The sequence below is a fragment of the Anser cygnoides genome, chromosome 3, assembly GCF_040182565.1.
Source record: "Anser cygnoides isolate HZ-2024a breed goose chromosome 3, Taihu_goose_T2T_genome, whole genome shotgun sequence".
Classification (NCBI taxonomy): domain Eukaryota; kingdom Metazoa; phylum Chordata; class Aves; order Anseriformes; family Anatidae; genus Anser; species Anser cygnoides.
Genome location: NC_089875.1, coordinates 19,221,090 through 19,240,913, shown reverse-complemented (window position 1 = coordinate 19,240,913; position 19,824 = coordinate 19,221,090). Strand labels below are relative to the sequence as shown.

Here is a 19,824-nt window from a genome sequence, read left to right as displayed (position 1 = left end):
TATGCTGGATTCTTTGGCTCAGTGCATTTAGATGGAGTTGTTCCGGAAGCAGATATAGTACAAGTTTGAAGTTTTATTGGTAGAGATGGGGTTGTGATTACCTGATGGGAAGGAAGAAAAACTCAAAGTACTCAAATGATGTTCAACCTGTTTGTGCCCAGGCTTCCTTGGTTGAGACTACAAAATGTGTGCATGCTTGCGTACTGCATTTCTTCCCACAGACATGCACAAAATAATATATGCTGCTCAGCTGTGCTTCCTTCACTGTACTTACTATGTAATCCAGTTGTTTTATTTGGGAGACTGGAGGAGGACGTGGGACATTTGGAAAACATGCATCAAGTACCACTAGCAGTGCACGAGTAAGGCATGATGGGATGCACAGTTGCTGAAGAGTTGTGAGGGAGCACCAGCTGTTCTTAGTACCAATGTCACTTATCCAGAAAAACAAATATTTTCAAATTGGGAAGATAACTGGGTAGGCAGTGAGACCTTTGTGCAGTATGCATTTTGCTGCATGGTTAGATCTGTGTATCACTTAATCTTTGGTGGTTTTGGTCAGTTGTGGAGGCAGATAATGCTATTTGTAGTTGTAGCTTAATCTGTGGCCACTGTACAGCGTCATGCAACTTGCCACTTGCAAGAGCGGTGGTATATGGATTGCTGGTGTTCAGTCTCATGGACCTATGGTTGCTGTTCAGGGTTACTCCACAGCACAGCTTCGTGGAGTTGTAGCTTACAGTGCTGCTTGGGTAAGGTGGGCCTCAGGAAAAATGAACCCCACAACTTGAGTCTACAGCAGGAGCACACAGCTCTCAGTAGTGCTTGTTGATGCACTTCACAAGAACTGGGTGTCTCAGACTGGTCTAGCCTATGATACCTGGCTGGCATGCTGGACTGAAGAAAGAAATACAGGAGAAAAGACTTCAGTGTAAAACTTGAAGATAACTCCATTGCAAAAGCCAGGATGCTCTAATCAATCTGTTTTGTAGCTGTGCTTGTGATCCTGTGGCTTGAGGTTAATTATAAAAAATGCTTCTATATGTAATTGAGTATTTTTACTGTGACCTGTTTCTTATTTTAAAGGATTAGCTGTTGGTCTTGGCATTGGAGCATTGGCAGAAGTTGCAAAGAAGAGCCTTCGACCTGAAGAACGCAATGGTAAGCCCTTTCTGCATCCTCATTTTTTTGGTCTTTATTCCTCTCTGGTCACAATTTACCTGCATGCTCATTTGCAAGATTTTATTCTTTTGAAAGCTGGGACATTGACACAGTTGGAACAACAAGGGGAATTTTGTAGTTTTTTAATGTGATATGTCCAGACTTTTCTTTTTTTCCCTATTGAAGTAAGCCACAACCTCACCATGTAGACAGAGGTCAGACGTGTGTATGTGTGAGAATAAGTTTATGCCAGTGCAGTTCATACAGCCTACTTTGCCACAGCCACACGTGAGCATGACTACCATACCTGTGTCCATTCTTGGATTATATTGGTGCAACAATATTTGTAAGCTGTTCAGTGTAACCACGTAGTTCAATCACTTCAGAAACTGCAGGTGAGCCCTTATGTCTGAAAACTTCACACTATTGCTGTTTGCAGTCTGTTTGAAATTTAAGGATGTACTGCCTAATAGGAATTTATTTAGAGGATGGCTGCTCTCTTCTGTTTTTAAGAGTGACAAAACAATTTAAGTACATGCTAAATAGTGATTCTCTACTTCCATCTTTCTTTTGTCTTCCTCTGGAGGATTCTCACCACCATGAAAATTGACCTGACCTTGTCTTTTTTCCCAGCTTGTTTGAAGTTGGAGTTAAAATGTTCCTGAGTTATACCTGGCCGTGTCATGGTGGCTTTCTTCTAAGCTTTTGCAGTGATTAAATATGGCAGTGTAGCTTGCTCTGTAGGCTGAGTTGTGCTCTGGAAAGAGTAATATTCTTGACCAAACCTTGATTAGTGTATATGGCAATGAGGGCTGACGACTTAGATGGTAGGCAAGGGATTTGGAAAATGGTCTGGGTTTTATGTTTAGCTGTCTTGCTTGATTTCATTTTTGCTTCTCTTCTTGCTGTTGTCTGCTTAGAATAAGAGCTCGGAGCAGTGGTTACACTGTGTAAAGGAGAATGGGCCAGGAGTGGGAAGTTTTGAAGTGAGGCAGAAGTAGAAGATTATTTCATCCCTTGTGCTGTCTTGGAGCTTCTTAAGCCAAGATCGCGAGAAGGATGCTGCATCATCTAGGCTCTCATTCCTGCTGCTCTTCGACAGCTTCTAGCTAGTGACCTTGGACACATTTTCTGTAGGACTTTACAGTGGGTATGACTCAGTGGATGAGACCTCTCTCCAAGGGCTCTGCTTCTGCAGAAACGCATGGCAGAGGATATAAACACGGCTTGAGTCCAAGATCCCATTTTCTTACTGCTCTCTCTGTCAGTACCAGCCTTTGCTGTTCTTGGGGGAAATGTCTTGCATAGGTACCTCTACACTTCCTTAAAAAAAACAACAACAAAAAAACACAAACCAACCAACCAAACAAAAAAACCCACCCTGCACCCGTTTCGTGATTTCAGCTTGAGGCAGTTGTGCTCAAGTTGAGAGTTCTTTCTGGCTGCCAGCACCATAAGCTCAGGCCAGCCTGTCTCTGAGGGTGGCATGTTGTCTGGTTCTTTGGAAGCTTTTAGCTGATGTCTTTTCTCTTGCCACTGCTGCACTGTATTGGAATGTCAAACAAGTGGGACGCATGGCCAAAGGCGTTCCTGAGAATTTCACACTCTTGCTAGCATCCAGGAGCGACCAGGAAGAGTCTTTTCTTGGTTTCCCCTCCTCCTGCCCAGTCAGTACAACTGAAAGTGTCTCACACCTGTAAAATAGGGCTAGAAGCATTCATCCTTCAGTCACAAAATTGCAAGCCTGAAACTCTTGAGCTACAGGTGATCCCAGTAACATGGTTTGTACTTCTGTCATCTTGCCATTGCTGCTACCAAATGGGAGTCCCATGGATGCCTCCTCTCCTGTATGTTCTCTAGTAACCATGTTTGTATTGATTTGTTTCTCCCCACCTAAATTTCCATTCTTGTTTAGCAACTACAGGGCCCTTCCCCTTCCTCTCCTCTCTGCCTCATCTTGTCTGTTTCCAGAAACAATTTACTTTTTATAATATTAAGGGACTTATCCCTGAACAAAAATTTTGGTGCAAGAGTTTGTGAATTTCTCCCTTCCTCGTCAAAGCCTGATGTCCTAGACATAGAAATTTGGTGGTGGAAATGATTTCTGTGGAGTTGCAGGAGTGTTTTTAAGGGCTTACGGCCCTATGGCTGCCATCTTTTAAGTGCTTTAATAAGTGGTTTGGTTCACCTTCATCTTTTAAAAAGAGGATGGTCGTACTTCATTTCCAGTGGGAATTTTCTTGTTGTGTTGATGTAGCTAACTTAAAAATAACCTCCTAGGTCACTGGTGACCTTGCTGGTAGTCTCAGCATTTAGTGTGTATCTAAAGTAAAAGGTTTACGGGTGGTGGGGATGGGAGAGTAGAACAGGTTTCCAGGAATAAGAATGAAACACTGCCCAGACAAATAGTTGCCATTACTAGCAGAAAGACTTTGGATTCAAGGTCAATTTTGTAACTTATTAATGACCTATAACAGGTTGTCCTGATAGGCACTGTGCAAATGCCAGGCTGGGCAGAGCCCTGTGGGGCTGGCAGCTAGCCTAGATTTGAACAAATGGTTGTTTCCCTATGGAAAGAAGAAGTGCAGTCTCCTTGAGTGGTCAGTCTTAAGTGCTTAGGTTATGTTCTTGACTGTTCACTTGCTCCAAAGTTTGTGTGGCAGATGATCCTAAAAATAAATGCTTGCAAAGCAGTGTGGCAGCAGGAGCTTTCACTTCTGAGGCCTCCTTATTTCCACAGATTTTTTAGATGTGACTACTGTCTGCCTTTTCTTTCTTCGCCTGCTGAATTTGGGTGGGGGAAAAAAAAATGGTGATCTTGAGATGGGGAGGAAATAGTTTGTAGTATCAAATGTAGACTGCTGTCTCTGGGAAGAACTTTAACTTAGTGAAAGTTGGCATACAATGTGTTTTGATGAACCATGTTGGGTTTTATACCTGTTTTCTTCCACCTACCCTTGGAAGCCTGTCTGTTTTCCATGTTGTTTCTTCACTTGTCATTTACATAAATCTGGTTTTGACTCTTGCTTTCAGGTCACCTTCTTGTTCGTGCCCACTTTTAGCAAGGTACATAAACAAGCAACAATCTGTCACGTGCTGTTGGGTGGCTTGGTAGTCAGGCAGCACCCCTGTGGGCTCAACTTCAATGAGAAGCATGCCAGGAGAACAAGGTGGGGGAGTGCCTATGCTGGCTCTTTCTCTGACAAGACTTTTAAAACGGTCATGGCTCACTGGCTTCTGGAGGTGACTTTAATCATTAACTAACTCTTTCATCCTTATCTGTGCAGGTGTTATGAAGGAAGATAGAGAACTCGGTAGTCTCCCTAGCTCCTCTGTGTCTGGACCTTGTGGGAGGGACTGTTTGTTTTGTCACTGCTAAGGATCCAGAGTTTTCCTTATGGGACCGTTGAGAGCCAGAGCTCTGTTCATGGCTTCAAGCCTTCCGCCCTTCAGTGCTCTGTTCTTCCTGTCCCCTGGGCAGTGTGAGCTCCCTCTGTACACACTCCTGAGAGCTAGCTGGAGAGGGAGAGGATTTCTTGCTGCTGCAGTCACTACGAGACACACTAGTAATTTCCACCTGTCAGAGATCTTCAGATCTTGCAGCTGCTGTGCCTTTTGGGCCCTTCTTGTTGTATATGTTGGCTTCAGCTGTTCCATCAGTTGTACCCTTTCCTCTGAAGTGCTGAAGCAAGCTGTTGCCCCAGGATCGACATACCAGTTCTGGGCTCTGCAGCCTACCTGTAAGACCTGACCTCCTTCCTGTTCCACTCTCCGTGGGAGCTGAGCTGCAGTCCTAAGAGCAGCGGTCATCAGGTGCCTGCCTGCCCATTCTGTCCGTGCTCTGTAAGCCAGAAAAGCTGTCCTCCTGAGGGAGTTGTTGCTTCCAAAGGGATCACAAAATTGAGTTAGTCTCCCTCCGTGTTCCATCTTTAAAAATAAATAAAATATATATATCAGTCTTTGCCCTTTGCTGGGGACAGGACCGTGCTTGTTTGTGTTGGTATATTCTGGGCCTCGTTCTGCACGAGCTGATGTATGCATGACCGATGGTGAGAGTAAGGGTTTGGCCTCCTCCTGGCATGCTCTCTAAGTGCAGTTGGAACTAGTAATTGTAGTGGCATTGGGATGTTCTTCGTGGTCTTTTCTCAGTGGCAAATTCCCTGTCAGAACGCGGTAAGGAGTGGCATGCATGTGTGAGGATGTAAGAGGGAAAGAAGTTGGCAATTGGAATTAATTTTCCCTCTGACACAAAATTGTCAAAGAACAACATGGTATCCCAGATGAGAGCTCCTGCTGGTCTTCTGGGAGAACTCTCTCCCTGGATTTGGCTGGCTCCGTAACCTCATCACAGATTTACAATCTGCTGCCTTTTCAAGATGCTATATGCAACCGTGGTATTTTGGGATTATGGTGCTGGGACAATTTATTTTGCCTGTGCATTGAGAGAGATTACAGTTTCATTAAGAATGCTGTTATACACTTGGAAATGTGAAGGCTCTATCTGCTTTCTGCAGATGCCTAGTGCATGCTTTAGATGTACAGTTACACAGCAATACGTGTGTGTATGAACGTGTTGGGGGTGTGGGGGGAAGATTTGGTGCTGGTGTGAACTCTGCTCCTGCTTTGTGAAGTGGGAGCATATTCTCAGTCAATTCCAGTGTGCTGTCAAGGCTTTTGACAATCCCTCTTGCTGTGCCCCACTCCTGCTGCTCTTCTGAAGCTGTGGCTATGCTGCAGCCTATGACATGAAGACTCAGGAGACCTTGATGTGGTGTGAGGCTTGAGCTATGTGGCACAACCAGCTCAAACACCGATGTCTGCCTGGGATCCTGGGCAGTTTGCATAGCCTCCATGGCTGTTTGTGCTGTTGTGACTCGTTGCTGTTGGCACTCAAGCTAGCAGTGAGTCAGAACAAGACACAGGTGTACAACCACAGTTCATGCCCCTGGGTTGCGAAGCAGACAGAGTGTAGTCCTGGTTTGGTTTTTCTCTGCGGAAAGGTGAATCTCCTGCTTGAGCGTAAGCTAACACAGTGGAGTGAGCTTGCTGAGGTAAGGGTGCTTTTCATCCATGTGCTTTCTCTCCTTGCCCTCAGGAAAGAAAGCAGTGATGGATTCCAGCCCATTCCTGTCAGAGGCCAACGCGGAAAGAATTGTGAGAACCTTGTGCAAGGTCCGGGGAGCAGCTCTGAAGCTGGGACAGATGTTAAGCATTCAAGGTAAGTGGTAGCATAGGTCCTTAGCTACCCTCAGCGGTGCTGCCTGGTGGAGCAGTTCGTTTCTTGTGTTACATTGTCAGCTGTTTGAAATCAGTCAGTATGGAGTAAATGTGGACAAGCAAGTAGCTTTCTCATGTGAGAACAGTGGCGGCGATATGTTCGATTCAGTCCAGCTTAATCACAGGCTGAAGTAACTGATGTATGGATTATATACCACCACTTGCCTAATGCCCCTGTTGTAGGTCTGAGCTGAATCAGGCACACAGCTGAAATTGATTGAAAATGAGATGACCGTCTGTGAATTTTAATGCCTGTGTGTAAAAAGCAGTTGTTGGGAAGCAGAGCTGTATCACAGCCTACTCTCAAGTGTCCTGCTAGAAAGGAGGTAGAAGATGACAACATGATCCTGTTCATCATTTACCAAAAGTGTTTGAGGTTGTATCTACAGCCCTCTCCCATTACAACAACCTGTTTGTGATTTACATCACAGAATCACAGAATTGTAGGGGTTAGAAGGGACCTCTGGAGATCATAGAGTCCAACCACCCGGCTAAAAGCAGGTTCCCTACAGTAGGTTGAGCAGGAAAGCATCCAGGTGGGTCTTGAATATCTGTAGAGAAGGAGACTCCACAACCTCTCTGGGTAGCCTGTTCCAGTGCTCTGTGACCCTCACTGTAAAGAAGTTCTTACGCATGTTTGTGTGGAACTTTCTTTTTATGTTCTTGAAGAGATTTCAGGCTGTCTTACTGCATCAGGCTCTTAAGGTCACAGGTGGAGGCATGAGTGACATCTGCTGCTTTGCACTAAACTGCTAGGTTACTCCTGGAAGATAGCAGGAGGGCTGATTTCAAACCTTATCTGAATCTGTTCACTTCGCTTTCCTGCCAAAAAAAAAATAAGGAAGGAAAGAACCAGCAAAAACAGTGCTTTTACACTTGTCTGAAAATAGCTTTCAAGTTATCACTGATACTGAGTCAGCGTCTGAGTGTTTGAAGTACTCAGTTTGCTCGGCTTGTGCTTTGACATTAATTTTAGTAGGTGTTGACTGATGGGGCTGGATCTTGTGTTGTGTTAAATAACTGAGACCAGCTCTGTGTTCCGGAGAGCCCTCGTGGTATTTCATCGTCCTTCATTTGCTATCACCTGTTGTAGGTGTGTGCCAGGCTGATGGCAACACTTGCAGAGCTAGGTGGGAGGCAGCAGCTGACACGTCAAAGGCCGCTACCCATATATGCTCTTTTCTCACCCTCGAGAAACTTCCAGGTTCTTGTTTATAGTGCAGATCTAGGAGGAGCTCTTCTGTTCCTTGCTTTGTTTGGCCAGTGCCTCTCGTAAATGGAATGAGTGAGCCATGGCTGGAAGTTGGCTCTGAAGTCAACTTGCCTGCTGTAGGTGGGGAGAAACTTAGAAATTCTTAGGATGCTGTTATGAGTTGCACTTGATGTTTGCCCAGAGCCTGGTTATAGCTGCACCCGGCTGGGATGTTAGTGACGAGGGAACAGCTGTGAAAGGCCACCTCTGAGGAACAGAAATAATCTGGATTTTTGTCACTTGCCTGCTGTCTCCTAAAATGACCGAGCTTTGGCGAGGGTTCAAACACTTGCCAACTGACTTCACTCAAGTGTCAAGACATACAGGCCTTCAGCAATCTCAGTGGCATTGTCCAGCCTTCATCTGACTCATGACACGTGTACAGAGTGCTGCAATGCCTGCAGAGAGCATAGGCCCTTGCAGGGACAGAATGGGAGCTCCTCCCTTCCCAGGGCAGCGTCCTTAAGGTAGCTGTTTTTCTCATTTCCTGCGATAGACTCCAGGTTGTGTTTGTAAATAAATGACGCACTTTGATTTGAATGTAAGAAGCGCATGTGAAGGTTCTCAAGAATAAAGCTGGTAGCATGGACTTTTTTCTGGTGTTGGGAGAGCAGCAGTGAAATCTAATTCTTCAAGTCTTTATGAAATGAAGTGTTTGCCAGAACTGGTGGCTTTTCTCTGGGCAGTTGTAGAAGCCTTTACTTACAGGAGATGACTAATCTTTCAAGAGCTCACTCCCCCCATCGTTTCCTATGAGGGTAAAAAATGCTTGCTAAATCCTTCTGGCTCTTAAAATAAGTTAATTTTAGCTGAGTTATGTTTTCTTCTGCCTACTTATAACTGGTTTACGTTTGGGTAGCTGTTTACAGTAGTAGAGGCTACATTATGATTAGTCTGAATCCAGTACTTGCATAAGTAGTGTTTTACTGCTGCACAGCTTTCTAGACAAACTGCTGCCCCTTAAAATGAATTAGGTTAAACCCCACCACGAACCTGGGAGCACTGGGATGACTTCCCAGGGGTTCCTTCTGTTACCTGCGTCTGTGACACAGTGTCCTCACCTAGGCCTGAATGCTGTACTGCTGTCAGCAAGGGCTGGTAGATGACAGAGGCTTGTGCAGAGCACCTTGTGCTTTGTGTTTGTGCAACCTGCCATCGTACCAGAAGTCTACGTGCCGTGCAGTGCTGCATGCTGCTCCCAGAACTGCTGCTGGATGTGTGGGGTCTGTAGCAGTATTTGTTAGTTCACTGAATTGAGCCAGGAACCATGATGACAACCGATGCTGAGGAACTTTTTATACTTCAGAATCCAGCATGTTTTCTAGCATATTTATACTTTGTCCTGACATTGTTCATTGGGAAAAGGTGCGTAGAAACTTACTCTGTCTGCAGCAGGCAAGCTTAGGAGATGTTCAGGTAATATACAGTATTTTTTGGTGAGGGCGAAAGCAATGGAGTAGCTTTTCCCTCTGTTCTGTTACTTGTGTCCAGGACTTCTGTTTGGCTCATTTCCAAAGGTGTGATGCTTCAGGAGGTCTGCCTAAGGGTTCACTTCAGGGTATGGTATTTCTGAGCTAAAACGGATTCCATAACCTTCACTGGTGTGTGCTTGGGCAGGACAACCTGACTTGTTTGAGCACAGATGTATGTTTCTTTGTGTGTTGAAGAACAACTGGAGAACGTGGTGCCTGTGCTGACTGCTGTGTCTTCTTCCTCTGGCAGATGATGCCTTCATCAACCCCCATCTCCAGAGGATTTTTGAGCGTGTGCGTCAGAGTGCCGACTTCATGCCCATAAAGCAGATGATGGTGAGGAATATTCCTTCCTGCTCACTGGGGAGGAGGGTCCGTAACAAAACAAATGTCACCTGTGACATACGCTGCTGGGGGAGGCAGACAGGTATTTTTAAGAGTATTCCTTCAACAGAAGTTGCATATTTTCAGTTGTGGGTGACATCTGATTCCTTATCTCAGCTATGTGCTGTCACTTCTCACCCACACACATACATTCAGCTCTGGACAGAGGAAAAAAATGTTTTCTTTGTTTTTTTTTATGTCCAGAAGTTATGCTGGTGGAACAGGAAGTCCATACAAATATGATCACATCGGACTAGTTTAGTGCAGCCTCCTCTTCTGTTTCCTCTCCCTCTCTGATCTTCGTCATGGATGTTAAACTAGTGTTTACAAGTGTCTAAATCCCATTTTAAAAATTCACAAATTTTAGTCTGATGGAAAATAAACAGCAATTCTGTCTCTTTGATTATATCTAACCTACCTGCAAGTAGAGTTGGAACGTTTCTTTTTTTCCTTTTCTTCCCTTTGATAATTAAGATGTGAACGGTAATGCAAAAGGAACTGTCAGCACTCCATCTATCTTCTGAAAGATAAGAGCCAGCACTTAAGTATGGCAGTCTGGCAGTGTAACAAAAAAGCTGTTAATGGGGGTTGTCAATGTGTTTAATTGTCAATGTGTTTAATTGTCAATATTGCCTCAAAGAGAGTCACTCTGGGATGCCTGTATTGCTTCCGATCAGCTTGGTAGCGTGATGAAAGAGGAGAAATATCTAAATCCTTGCCCATATTCTGGAAGATAAGTGGCCCCAAAAGGGGAGCTTTTATATTCCTGAGGCAGTGGTGGTTGTGTTCAAGATCACTGCTCTTCGGGCCCCAGTAACACAGCCTCACACAGATCCCAGAACTAAACAGATTCTGATAGGGAGCCACTGCTGACTGGAGCATTGCTCACAGTTGTGTGCTCACTGGGAGGAAGGGGAAACGGTCTAGGAAGCAGGGTGTAGGTACTCAGAGCAAGTCATCTTAGAGGAGCATGATTTCAAATAATGCAGATCTTAAATATTTGCTGTCCCCTGATGTTTTCCTTTCATTTGTAGAAAACTCTGAACAATGACCTTGGCCCCAACTGGAGGGATAAACTGGAGTCCTTTGAAGAACGCCCCTTTGCTGCTGCTTCAATTGGTCAGGTTCACCTGGCACGCTTGAAAAATGGGAAAGAAGTTGCCATGAAAATCCAGGTGGGCTTTAGAGACCAGCTTCCTCTCTTGTTTGTGCTGCACAGAGAGGCAGCGGAGCTGCACGAATATATTTAGTGCTAGGTAGATAAGGAAACACTTTCATGCAAGTGAAATTTGGGTCCAGCAATGTCTTACCCTAATTGAAGCAGAGGGGAAGGACAGAAAAGGTTCTGCAACTTGGGCCAGTCTCTGACTCCAGATGAGTGGGAGACCTTTCTTCTGGTTGTATCACTGAAGAGTGGGGATAATGGTGGTAAGGGACTGCTCGTACCAGCTAATGCTGTGTGCAAGGGTCCTACCTACTCCATGGGTCAGTCCTGTTTCTGGAATGTGCCTTTTCATGCCTTTTCTGGCCACAGCCCAAAGGTTATAGAAGTTTGAAGTGACAGCAAGCACTGACCGTTGAGAAATGGCAGTCTGACAATGCTGAGGGTTATTCACTAACTTCCAGTAAAGCTGTCAGCAACTTCAACCAGGTATTTCTAGCAACTAAGTTCTGGAGCTGAAACCAGTTGTACAGCATGCTTTATAATGCAAAAGAAGTGACTGACAGTACTTGCTTGGTCAGGAAGGGACCTCAGGCAAATTTGGTTATCTGGTTGTTTCTTTGTTTTGTAAACTGGGAGGCTTTAGAGATGATGTGGATGGTTATTGGCTTCTTCTCAAGCTAGTTTTGTCCAAAGGAATCTCTGAAGTTAGCCCAAGGCAGTAACAACGGAAAGTTAAACCTGTGGCACCTTAGGTTCTGCTCCACAACAGCATAGGCTGGTTCATGTCGTTACAGACTAGGTGCAAAAGAACAGGAGGAGGTACCTTTTCCAGGTCTGGTGTGGGGTCTCGCTGCTTGCCCTGCTGCTGTGGATGAAACACTCTGGGTCTGTCAGTGGCATGTGCTCTCAGCTGTGGTAGGAAAGCAGCTGGCTGCTGTCACTGGGAGTTGTGTCTGAGAGATTTTGTGTGTTTCTGGGATTTGCAGCTTAGGATTTCTTTCACTTTAGAAGAGTCCATGTCAGGAACTGAAAAGGCCATTCTGTTTGCCAGGGGATGAATCTTACCCTGGCTCTCGGTCCTCCATTTTAGATGCTGGGCAATAATACATGCTTTTAGAGGAGGGATGTGTGGCTCAGGTGTGCCCTGGTTCATTGCCACGCTGTAGGTGGCTGTGTTGAGGGGTCAGTTCATTTTGAGCTGGAAGGCGTCTTTATCTTGCCCTGTACAACTGGCTTCCTTGGGTTCATCTAGTGTTAATGCTGCCCTTTCCCATTCTATCCTGCAGTACCCTGGAGTTGCCCAGAGCATCAACAGCGACGTTAATAACCTGATGACTGTCCTGAGCATGAGCAATATTCTCCCTGAAGGTAAGAAGACCGAGACCCATGTTTCATCTAGCACATGGAGGCTTGTACCTTGCTTACTTCTCTCCCTAGACTGGAAAGCATGCCCTTGAGCATGTGCCTGTTCCAGCGTTCACTCAGTGGGGTGGGAAGTGCACTTGTGTTGTTTATTTTCCCTGGTCATTTGCGTGCACCTGCCAGAGTAACATACACCTGTACGTGTGCACTTTTACAACGAAGGACTCACAGGGACTCTTGGTAGTCTGCAGTGTCTGGGTATACCCACTTTTGATGGCCTCCTAGGCATGAAATATGGGCAGTGTTCACATAACGTGTTCTTGCTTTGTCCCTGTTATTTTCTGCCAAGGTTGGCAGAACTCATTCTTCCCTGTATTTCCTGTAGCCCTTTGACTGGGATGAGCAGCGAATGACGGGTAGAGTTGTGGAGAGGTGGAGAGCCATTAGATTCTGGGCTCTTAGTGCTTTTCTATAGTACAGGAGTACACCCATCTTTCCACAGTGACTGCAGGATTAACTGCTCCTCTTCCCAAACACCTGCATGCAGCAGCTGTAAATCTTAGTGGCACTCTACAGATGTTGCCCTTAGATCAGGTTGCATAGTGACAAAAACTGTGGCTATTGCTCTGTGGTGGCTGGGCAGGGCCCTGCAGAGATGTGTCCTGCTGCCTTGACGTGTCTTGCTGCAGGGCCGCGTCAGCACCAGAGCTGCCCTGAGCGAGGGAGCAGGAACAGGCACCTTGAGGTACAGGGTGGGAGATGGGGAGGACGGGGCCCAGCTGTGTGAGCACGTTGTGAATGTACCTTGCTGAAGGAGCAGCTGCGTGGCCACTGCCTGGGGTTACCTGTACAAACTGCTTCTAGTTGCAAAGAGGAGGTGGCTCTTGGGGACCTCTTGCATTCTTCAGCCTTGAGTTGGCTGGACAGCAGGTTGCTCCTCAGCTGCAGTGCTGGCAAGCTTAGCCTGAGGGGCTTTTTTTCTAAGACTACTCTGTTCTCTGCTGTTTGGCTTTTAAGGTTTGTTCCCTGAGCATTTGATTGAAGTCCTGAGCAGAGAGCTGGCCCTGGAGTGTGACTACCAGAGAGAAGCTGCCTGCGCGAAGAAATTCCAGTATGTTCACACCAGTGCCCTCAACCTGTCTCTGCACATGGGTGTGAAATGTAGGGAGGTTCCTTAACTTCAGGGACAGTGGGGAGGTGAATTCCATGCCCTGGGGACCCAAGGGAATAGTGTGTTTGTGGCCCCTGTTACCACCTCTTCTCATCCAGGTGTGTTTTCAGTCAGCTGAACTGTTGCTGATGTTGAAGCACGGGGATGAGGCAGCCAGCTGCTGTCCTCTCTCTTTCAACACGAGCCTGTTTTACCACACACATTCTGGTAAAACTACTGAAGATACTGTAGTAACTCTGGAGGCCAGGCTGCAGTGCTGTTCTGTGTTCTGTTACGCCCGGCTATAGTAAGCTTCTCTCTTCCTTTTATCTAGGAGTTTTTTTGGGTCAGCCCTCCTACAGCAACTGGCTGCTCCCTTGTCTCACTGTAGCACTGGGGTCCAGATTGCTTTTATGTTGAGGTTGGACCTGGGAGTGCTGCTGGAGGCTGGATGCCCCCTCTTTGCCCACCCTGCAGAACTGTTCCTTTGGCACTGCTCCCCTTGCAAAAGGCCAGTTTCTTCTGTACATGCAGTCTGGCCCTGAAGTGGGATGAACAAAGGAGCCTGGTGCCCCTCAGTGTGCCAGCCTGGAGGCCCTCCTAAAGCTGCTCCTTCAGCAGGAGATGTGACCTCAGGAATCACCAGCAGCTGTAACTCACTGGCATGGCTTCTGGTGACTTGATCCCTACTATAGCTACTGAGGAAAATATCTCCTGGCAGCTGCAGCCAGCGTGTGGGGAAAAGGCAGCAGTTTTGAACCAGGTTACATGAAGGAGCTGTGTGCTGTTCAAGATGTTGCAGAGGGATGCATCTGCTTCCGGGACTCCTAACCTTTTCCTCTCCTACTTCTATGCCCTAGGGAGCTGCTGAAAGACCACCCCTTCTTTTATGTCCCACGAGTAGTGGATGAGCTGTGCAGCAAACACGTCCTGACCACAGAGCTTGTGTCTGGCTTCCCGTTGGATCAAGCTGTAGGGTTGAGCCAGGAGATCCGAAATGAGGTACTGTTGGGTGGGCTTGCTTCTCCCCTAGCTCAGAGAAGCACGCTTGGGCCTGCTTGCTGACTGGAAGGCTGGAGAGTTACTTGTTATTTGTGGAAGGGCAGACCCTGAGGAGCACAAAGCAGGGCTGGAGCTGGTGACTGCTTGGATCCTCTTTCTCCAAGGGAAGATTTCAGTGCAGGGAGTTTGGCAGCAACACGGGAGTCTCCCTGGGCTGGTTTAGGCCTTGCAGGCACTGGCCTTCATGCACAGGGAGCAGGTTGGAGAGGGTGAGTGGCAAGGGTGGTTAAAGGGGGAGGTGGTCTAGCTGAGGAAATCCTAGGTGCCCTGTTTCTCTCAGATGACCCTAAGCTTAGGAGGAATTGCCAGCTCTGGGGGAAGAATAGTTTTGTTCTGCAGCTGTTCTCTTGGACAGGACTGCAGGAGAATTTCATGCCCTTGCCAAAGTGATTGGGTGTCATCTCCCTCTGTGAGCCTGACCTGTGCTGTACAGAGCTGCTGGAAAACTACCTCAGTAAACAGAAGGGGGGATGTGGTGGTGGGTGCACATCGGTGCTGAATATAGCAAGGGGCTGGAGTGCTGTGGTGGGAGAAGCATCTGCTTTAGTAGCAGAAATAACTGTCCTGGTATTTGGATATGTTTTGTGGTTGGTTGGTTGTTTTTTTTTTAATCTTGTTGTGAGCTGTCAGCTGTTAGCAGGTCACTGGGGAAAAGTGCAGGGTGTATATTCCTCTAGACAGATTCCAGTGCCATACTGGACTTGGAGATGGGCCAGAGCTGGCTGCCTGAGACCCCTGGGGTGCCTGTCCTTGGGGCTTGTTCTCTCGGATGGGCTGCTGTATCATCTGGGCTGCTTTAAAAGGCTATGAGGTAGGGCAGTGCTACTTTTCCCTGTAAGCAAAGCAAAGCAATTGGCCTAGCAGGCCCACAACCTTCTGACCCAAATGGCAGTGTCTTGTAGCAGGGTCTGGCTTGCCTTTACTGACCTCTTCCCTCCTTCCCTCTTGAAGGTAGTGTTTCATTGCGCCTTTTAGAAGCTGAAGACAGGCAGGATGAGGCTGGCGGTTGTACTGAACAGGCTCCAGTTTACGTATCCTCACAGAGAGGCTTCGCTGTATGTAATACAGTAGCGGGCTTTCTAGAGGCTGCTGCTCTTGCCTCCTCCATGCCTTCAAGTCCCAAGCTCGTGTGCCTGCTGCTTCTCCCTCAGGCGGGGCTGGTGCTGAGCCCAGACGACTTTGCTGAGGAGTACTTGGTGGTGTGTGCATGTAGCGAAACCCCTTTAGGTAAAGGTTTGAACCTAGCTCTGTATGTTGTTGGGAAGGAAGCTTTGCAGGAAGAGACTCTTAGCTTCTTTTGGGCCTTTAACTCAAAGTGCCCTGGAACAGCGTCTTGCCTCCTGTGAGTTACACCGGCTTCATTTTGGCCAAGTCCTGCAGGACTTTCCATTGCACAGTAGGTTGTAATGCCCTGCTGGTCTTCCCTACCTCTGCTGCTGGGTCCCTTCGTGCATTGTGAAGATGCTCCTCTGCTCCCAGAGCAACAACCAAGCTTGTAGTCAAAGCTAGGGAGGCAGGACCAGGACACGAGTAACGCGTGCAGTTTGATGACCCCTGCAGCCTGCTGTTCTCAGTTGCCACGTACAGGGCAGCAGCCCTTCTGAAGGTACAGCCAGGGGCCTTCGGATACGACCTACACCTGAGGCTGATGTAAAACTCGCATGGCATCTGTGTTGTCTGCTAAGGGCGTCCAAAGGCAGGAGTGGGCGGGGATTTGCTGAAAGGCATCTCTCACCTCTTCAGGAGTTTTGCAGCATGGAGCAGATGGTACCTACCAGTGTGGTGATGTGTTCCTGGTGTGTGCTAATGCCCATTGTAAATTACATGTATGGACAGGGCTTGCCACCCTGCTGACTTTTCTTTTTCTCTCTGGTTTTCAAGATCTGTCACCACATCCTCGTGCTGTGTCTGCGGGAGCTGTTTGAGTTCAAGTACATGCAGACTGACCCAAACTGGTCAAACTTCTTCTATGACCCGCAGTTACACAAGGTAAGTGCAAGCAGCACCCGTTCTGCCTGTGCAAGAGCTGTTCTTCACCAGCTCTTGATTATTCCCCATTCTCAAAGTCCATTGAGCCCTTACTGAGGTTCTCTCATGGATTCCTGTCCTTGAGCCTTGGGCAGTCAGGACAGTGAAACCTGGCCCTTTGCTGCTTTTACTTGGTTGGTCTGGGTGGGAGGGAGAACAGGGCTCGTGTAACTCTGTTGGACTGCCTGTCTGTGGCCCTGGATCCAGTCACAGATAACTCCTTAGCCTCAGGGTCTCTTTTGCTTTCTTTGAAATGTGTCACCGGGAAGTTGTATTTGGCACTGTTCCTACCAGGGCACATCTGAACAGTTTTTAGTTGAATGCTTTTGTCTTGTGCTATGGTGAAGATATTGGTGCTTGGGGAAGCATTTGCAGATGTCCTGCTTGTTGGCTTGGCTGCCTGCTTGTACCCTGCAGGCCGGATGGAATTGCTTGTTCAGCCCTGAGATATGTGTTGAGAATTGTTGGGAAAAGGTTCTGCATTGCTCTGTCCCCAAGCAGAAAGCCTGAGTGGGGTTACAGAACAGGTGTGACAATGTCATCACAGGCCACATCTCCTGTGTCATGTACTGGAACAAATGCTTGCCCTATTGTTAGGGAATAAAGGAATTAAGGGGAAGCTGAGACAGTGGGAAAGCGCCGCTCCAGCAAGTTGAACTTCTTGAAGGTATTGGGAGCCTTCTCAGGTCAGGCCTTCTTCCTTAAGTGGTTGATACTGCAGTGCTGAAGGGTTTGTCTATTTCTAGGTGGCCCTGCTAGACTTTGGAGCAACACGAGGGTTTGACGAGAAGTTCACAGATGTTTACATTGAGGTGAGGACTTGCAGTGTGTCCTAGAATGCTGCGCTGGGGTTCTCAAGAGTATTTGCAAAATTCTCTTAGCTGTATTGCTTTGTGTCTGCACTTGAATCTACTTTTGGGTGTAGATGGAAGCAGGGTTGGAGATGAGATCTTGGTTCCAGTTTTATCCCTTATGACAGCTTTATGCATGTCTGCTGCTAACCTTTGGTGGTTGTGTCCTGGTGTTTAAATGACATGACAAATGTGGAGAACTGTAACATTGCTTACTGGGAGACTTAGGCAGAGTGTATCTCAAAGGGGATCCTCTCTTCTCACCCACTCACAATTCAGTGATTTTTATATGAGGGTGTGGGGGAATTGCTTGTCCTGTTCATTGTCTGTCTTCTTCTGTGGCCTGCTTACAGACACATAAATTTATGCACTCATATATATGTGCTTTCTTGTGTGAAAGCATCTTTCAGTCATCACCTAGCTCTCCTGAAAGTGTTCTTCCTATTCAGGTAATCAAGGCAGCCGCTGACATGGACAGAGAGAGAGTACTGAAGAAGTCCATTGAAATGAAATTCCTCACTGGTTATGAAGTCAAGGTACGGAGCAGAAGCGTATACTTTTAGTGGTGGCCAGTGAAAGGTTTGCTGAAGAACGTGGATCTTAACTTACAGATTTCTTGATGGCAGTCTGAAAGCCCTGCCGCCAAGCTGAGGGAGAAGGGCAAAAAATGTTCACGATTTTGTTCGCTCCTTTTGTTCTGGCAGCAGAAGCCAGAACAAAATGATAATGTAATAATCATTTACAATAATCATCTGCTAACCCCCAAACTACTTTTTCTTCTATACCCCCTCCATCTCCCTTCACTCCCTCAGCAAGACAGGCAGTGATGCTGCTGAAACTTCATGACTGGGCAGACAGTCTTCTGGGAGGCTTAGGTGCTTGGAATTAACCAACCGTTTATCAGTCTGTCAGGGTCTGGGGGTTACATTAGTTGTGGGTATAGGTACATATTTCTCCTGATCGGCTGCTGTTAGGATTAGTATTTCTCCTTTTCCTCCCTGGTGTTTCAAATGGTTAGTGATACTATTTGGGCCACTTTCCTTTTGGGCAGGAAATGGAAGATGCACACTTAAATGCTGTCCTCATCCTGGGAGAGGCTTTTGCGTCTGAGGAACCTTTTGATTTCGGCAACCAAAGCACCACGGAAAAGATCCATGGTTTAATTCCAGTCATGCTGAAGCATCGGCTTGTTCCTCCACCAGAAGAGACCTACTCTCTTCATCGGAAGATGGGGGGATCTTTCCTTATCTGCACCAAACTGAAGGCCAAAATTCCCTGCAAAAACATGTTCCAAGAGGCATACAGCAAATATTGGAGCACTAGGGGCAAGAAGCCAGAGGAGTAATAAGAATGAACTAACGTATCTTGTTCTGAGGGCACGGTTTGTCTGAGCCTTGCAAAGAATGTTCTAGCCTCCCATGCGTTGCACCCTAACTCTCCATCCTCTTGCGATGCAGCAGCCTGTGCCCTGGAAGCCAAGCGTGAGTTTCATGGAGACAAAGCTGTTCTTTGGTGCGCTGTCTGGCCGACACTGAGACTGCCAGGACAGTCTGCAGCTTGCTGGAAACTGTCTTGAGTGCTTGTATACTGTTTCAGGATACCAGCCAACTACCTTGAATACATTTTTAACATTGTGATGATAGCTGCATATTGTGTTTTTTTTTTTAAAATATATAGCAGGTAGGGGAAGGAGGACAAGAGTGGAATTTAGTATTGAAATGTGTTTGGCATTCTTGAAAATTTTTTTTTTAAAAAACCTTCATGCTTTCATGCTAAGGTGGAAGTCAAGTAGTTTTCGTACTGTGACTTACAGAATGAAATACTAAGGTGTACCCTACCACAGATGCACTCAGTCCCCCTTTCTCCTGTTTTTCTAAGTCGAGTGACAGCAGTGCAAGAACCTTCCTGGATTTTAGTGATGCTGATGTAATGCAAAGGATGTGTGTACACATAACATGAAGTTTTATGTTTTCTGCTTCTCTTTGGCTTGCATAGGAAACATTTTATAAACCTGTGAATTGAGTGCCAACATCTTTTAAACACACACATACTCACACAACTGCTCTCAGTTCTGGGAGGCAACTATTAATCAACAGAACTACATCTGAGCACAAATAGTGGGATTCTTCACTGTTGGGTAGGTATCGACTTCGGTGAGTTAGATAAGCTACATCTCTGACACCAATTGTTTGCTGGACTCCTAACTTGAAAGCTAGTCTGGGGTTTTTGGCTGTTTTCCAGTAATGTAGAACTTATGGCAAGGCAGACAAACACTTCATGTCTCTCATGAGCATTTCAAGCTTCAAATGTCACATGTTTAAAACCAGACGCACAATTTTAAACTATTGGAGTCAAGCTAGCAAATATACTTTCTTAGATTTTTTTTTTGTACAAAGCCTGTACCTGTATGAGTTCTGATTTCAATAAAAAAAAGTGCTTGTGCTGTGGGCCTGCAGTCTTTCCATCGTCTGGTGGTGTAGTGACTACAAAAGTAAACCATGTCCTATTTGCTGAGCTTCATAACAGCACAGGAAAGGGGACCCTTCCATGTCCCTTTTGTAGTTGTTTGCTCAAAGAATTGCTACTACCCTTGCAAAGCCAACTGTGGCCTGTTCATTCCTTCATTTTTCCATTGCAGCTGTGTCACATGGTAACAGTGA

The 19,824-nt window shown here is 46.5% G+C and overlaps 1 protein-coding gene across 3 annotated transcripts in view; it reads left to right on the top strand.

Moving 5' to 3' along the window:
* Nucleotides 1-19,611, top strand: part of COQ8A (coenzyme Q8A) — a 39,565-nt gene extending 19,954 nt beyond the window's left edge. For all 3 annotated transcript variants that reach the window (XM_048057793.2, XM_048057794.2, XM_048057795.2), the window contains exons 5-15: nt 1,087-1,161; nt 6,257-6,379; nt 9,413-9,498; nt 10,581-10,721; nt 11,998-12,079; nt 13,091-13,184; nt 14,084-14,225; nt 16,167-16,274; nt 17,060-17,125; nt 17,614-17,700; nt 18,216-19,611. In XM_048057793.2, coding sequence (XP_047913750.1) covers nt 1,087-1,161; nt 6,257-6,379; nt 9,413-9,498; nt 10,581-10,721; nt 11,998-12,079; nt 13,091-13,184; nt 14,084-14,225; nt 16,167-16,274; nt 17,060-17,125; nt 17,614-17,700; nt 18,216-18,509 — 1,298 coding nt within the window. In that variant the 3' untranslated portion in view covers nt 18,510-19,611. The remainder of the gene's footprint in view (nt 1-1,086; nt 1,162-6,256; nt 6,380-9,412; nt 9,499-10,580; nt 10,722-11,997; nt 12,080-13,090; nt 13,185-14,083; nt 14,226-16,166; nt 16,275-17,059; nt 17,126-17,613; nt 17,701-18,215) is intronic.
* Nucleotides 19,612-19,824: the final 213 nt, after the last annotated feature.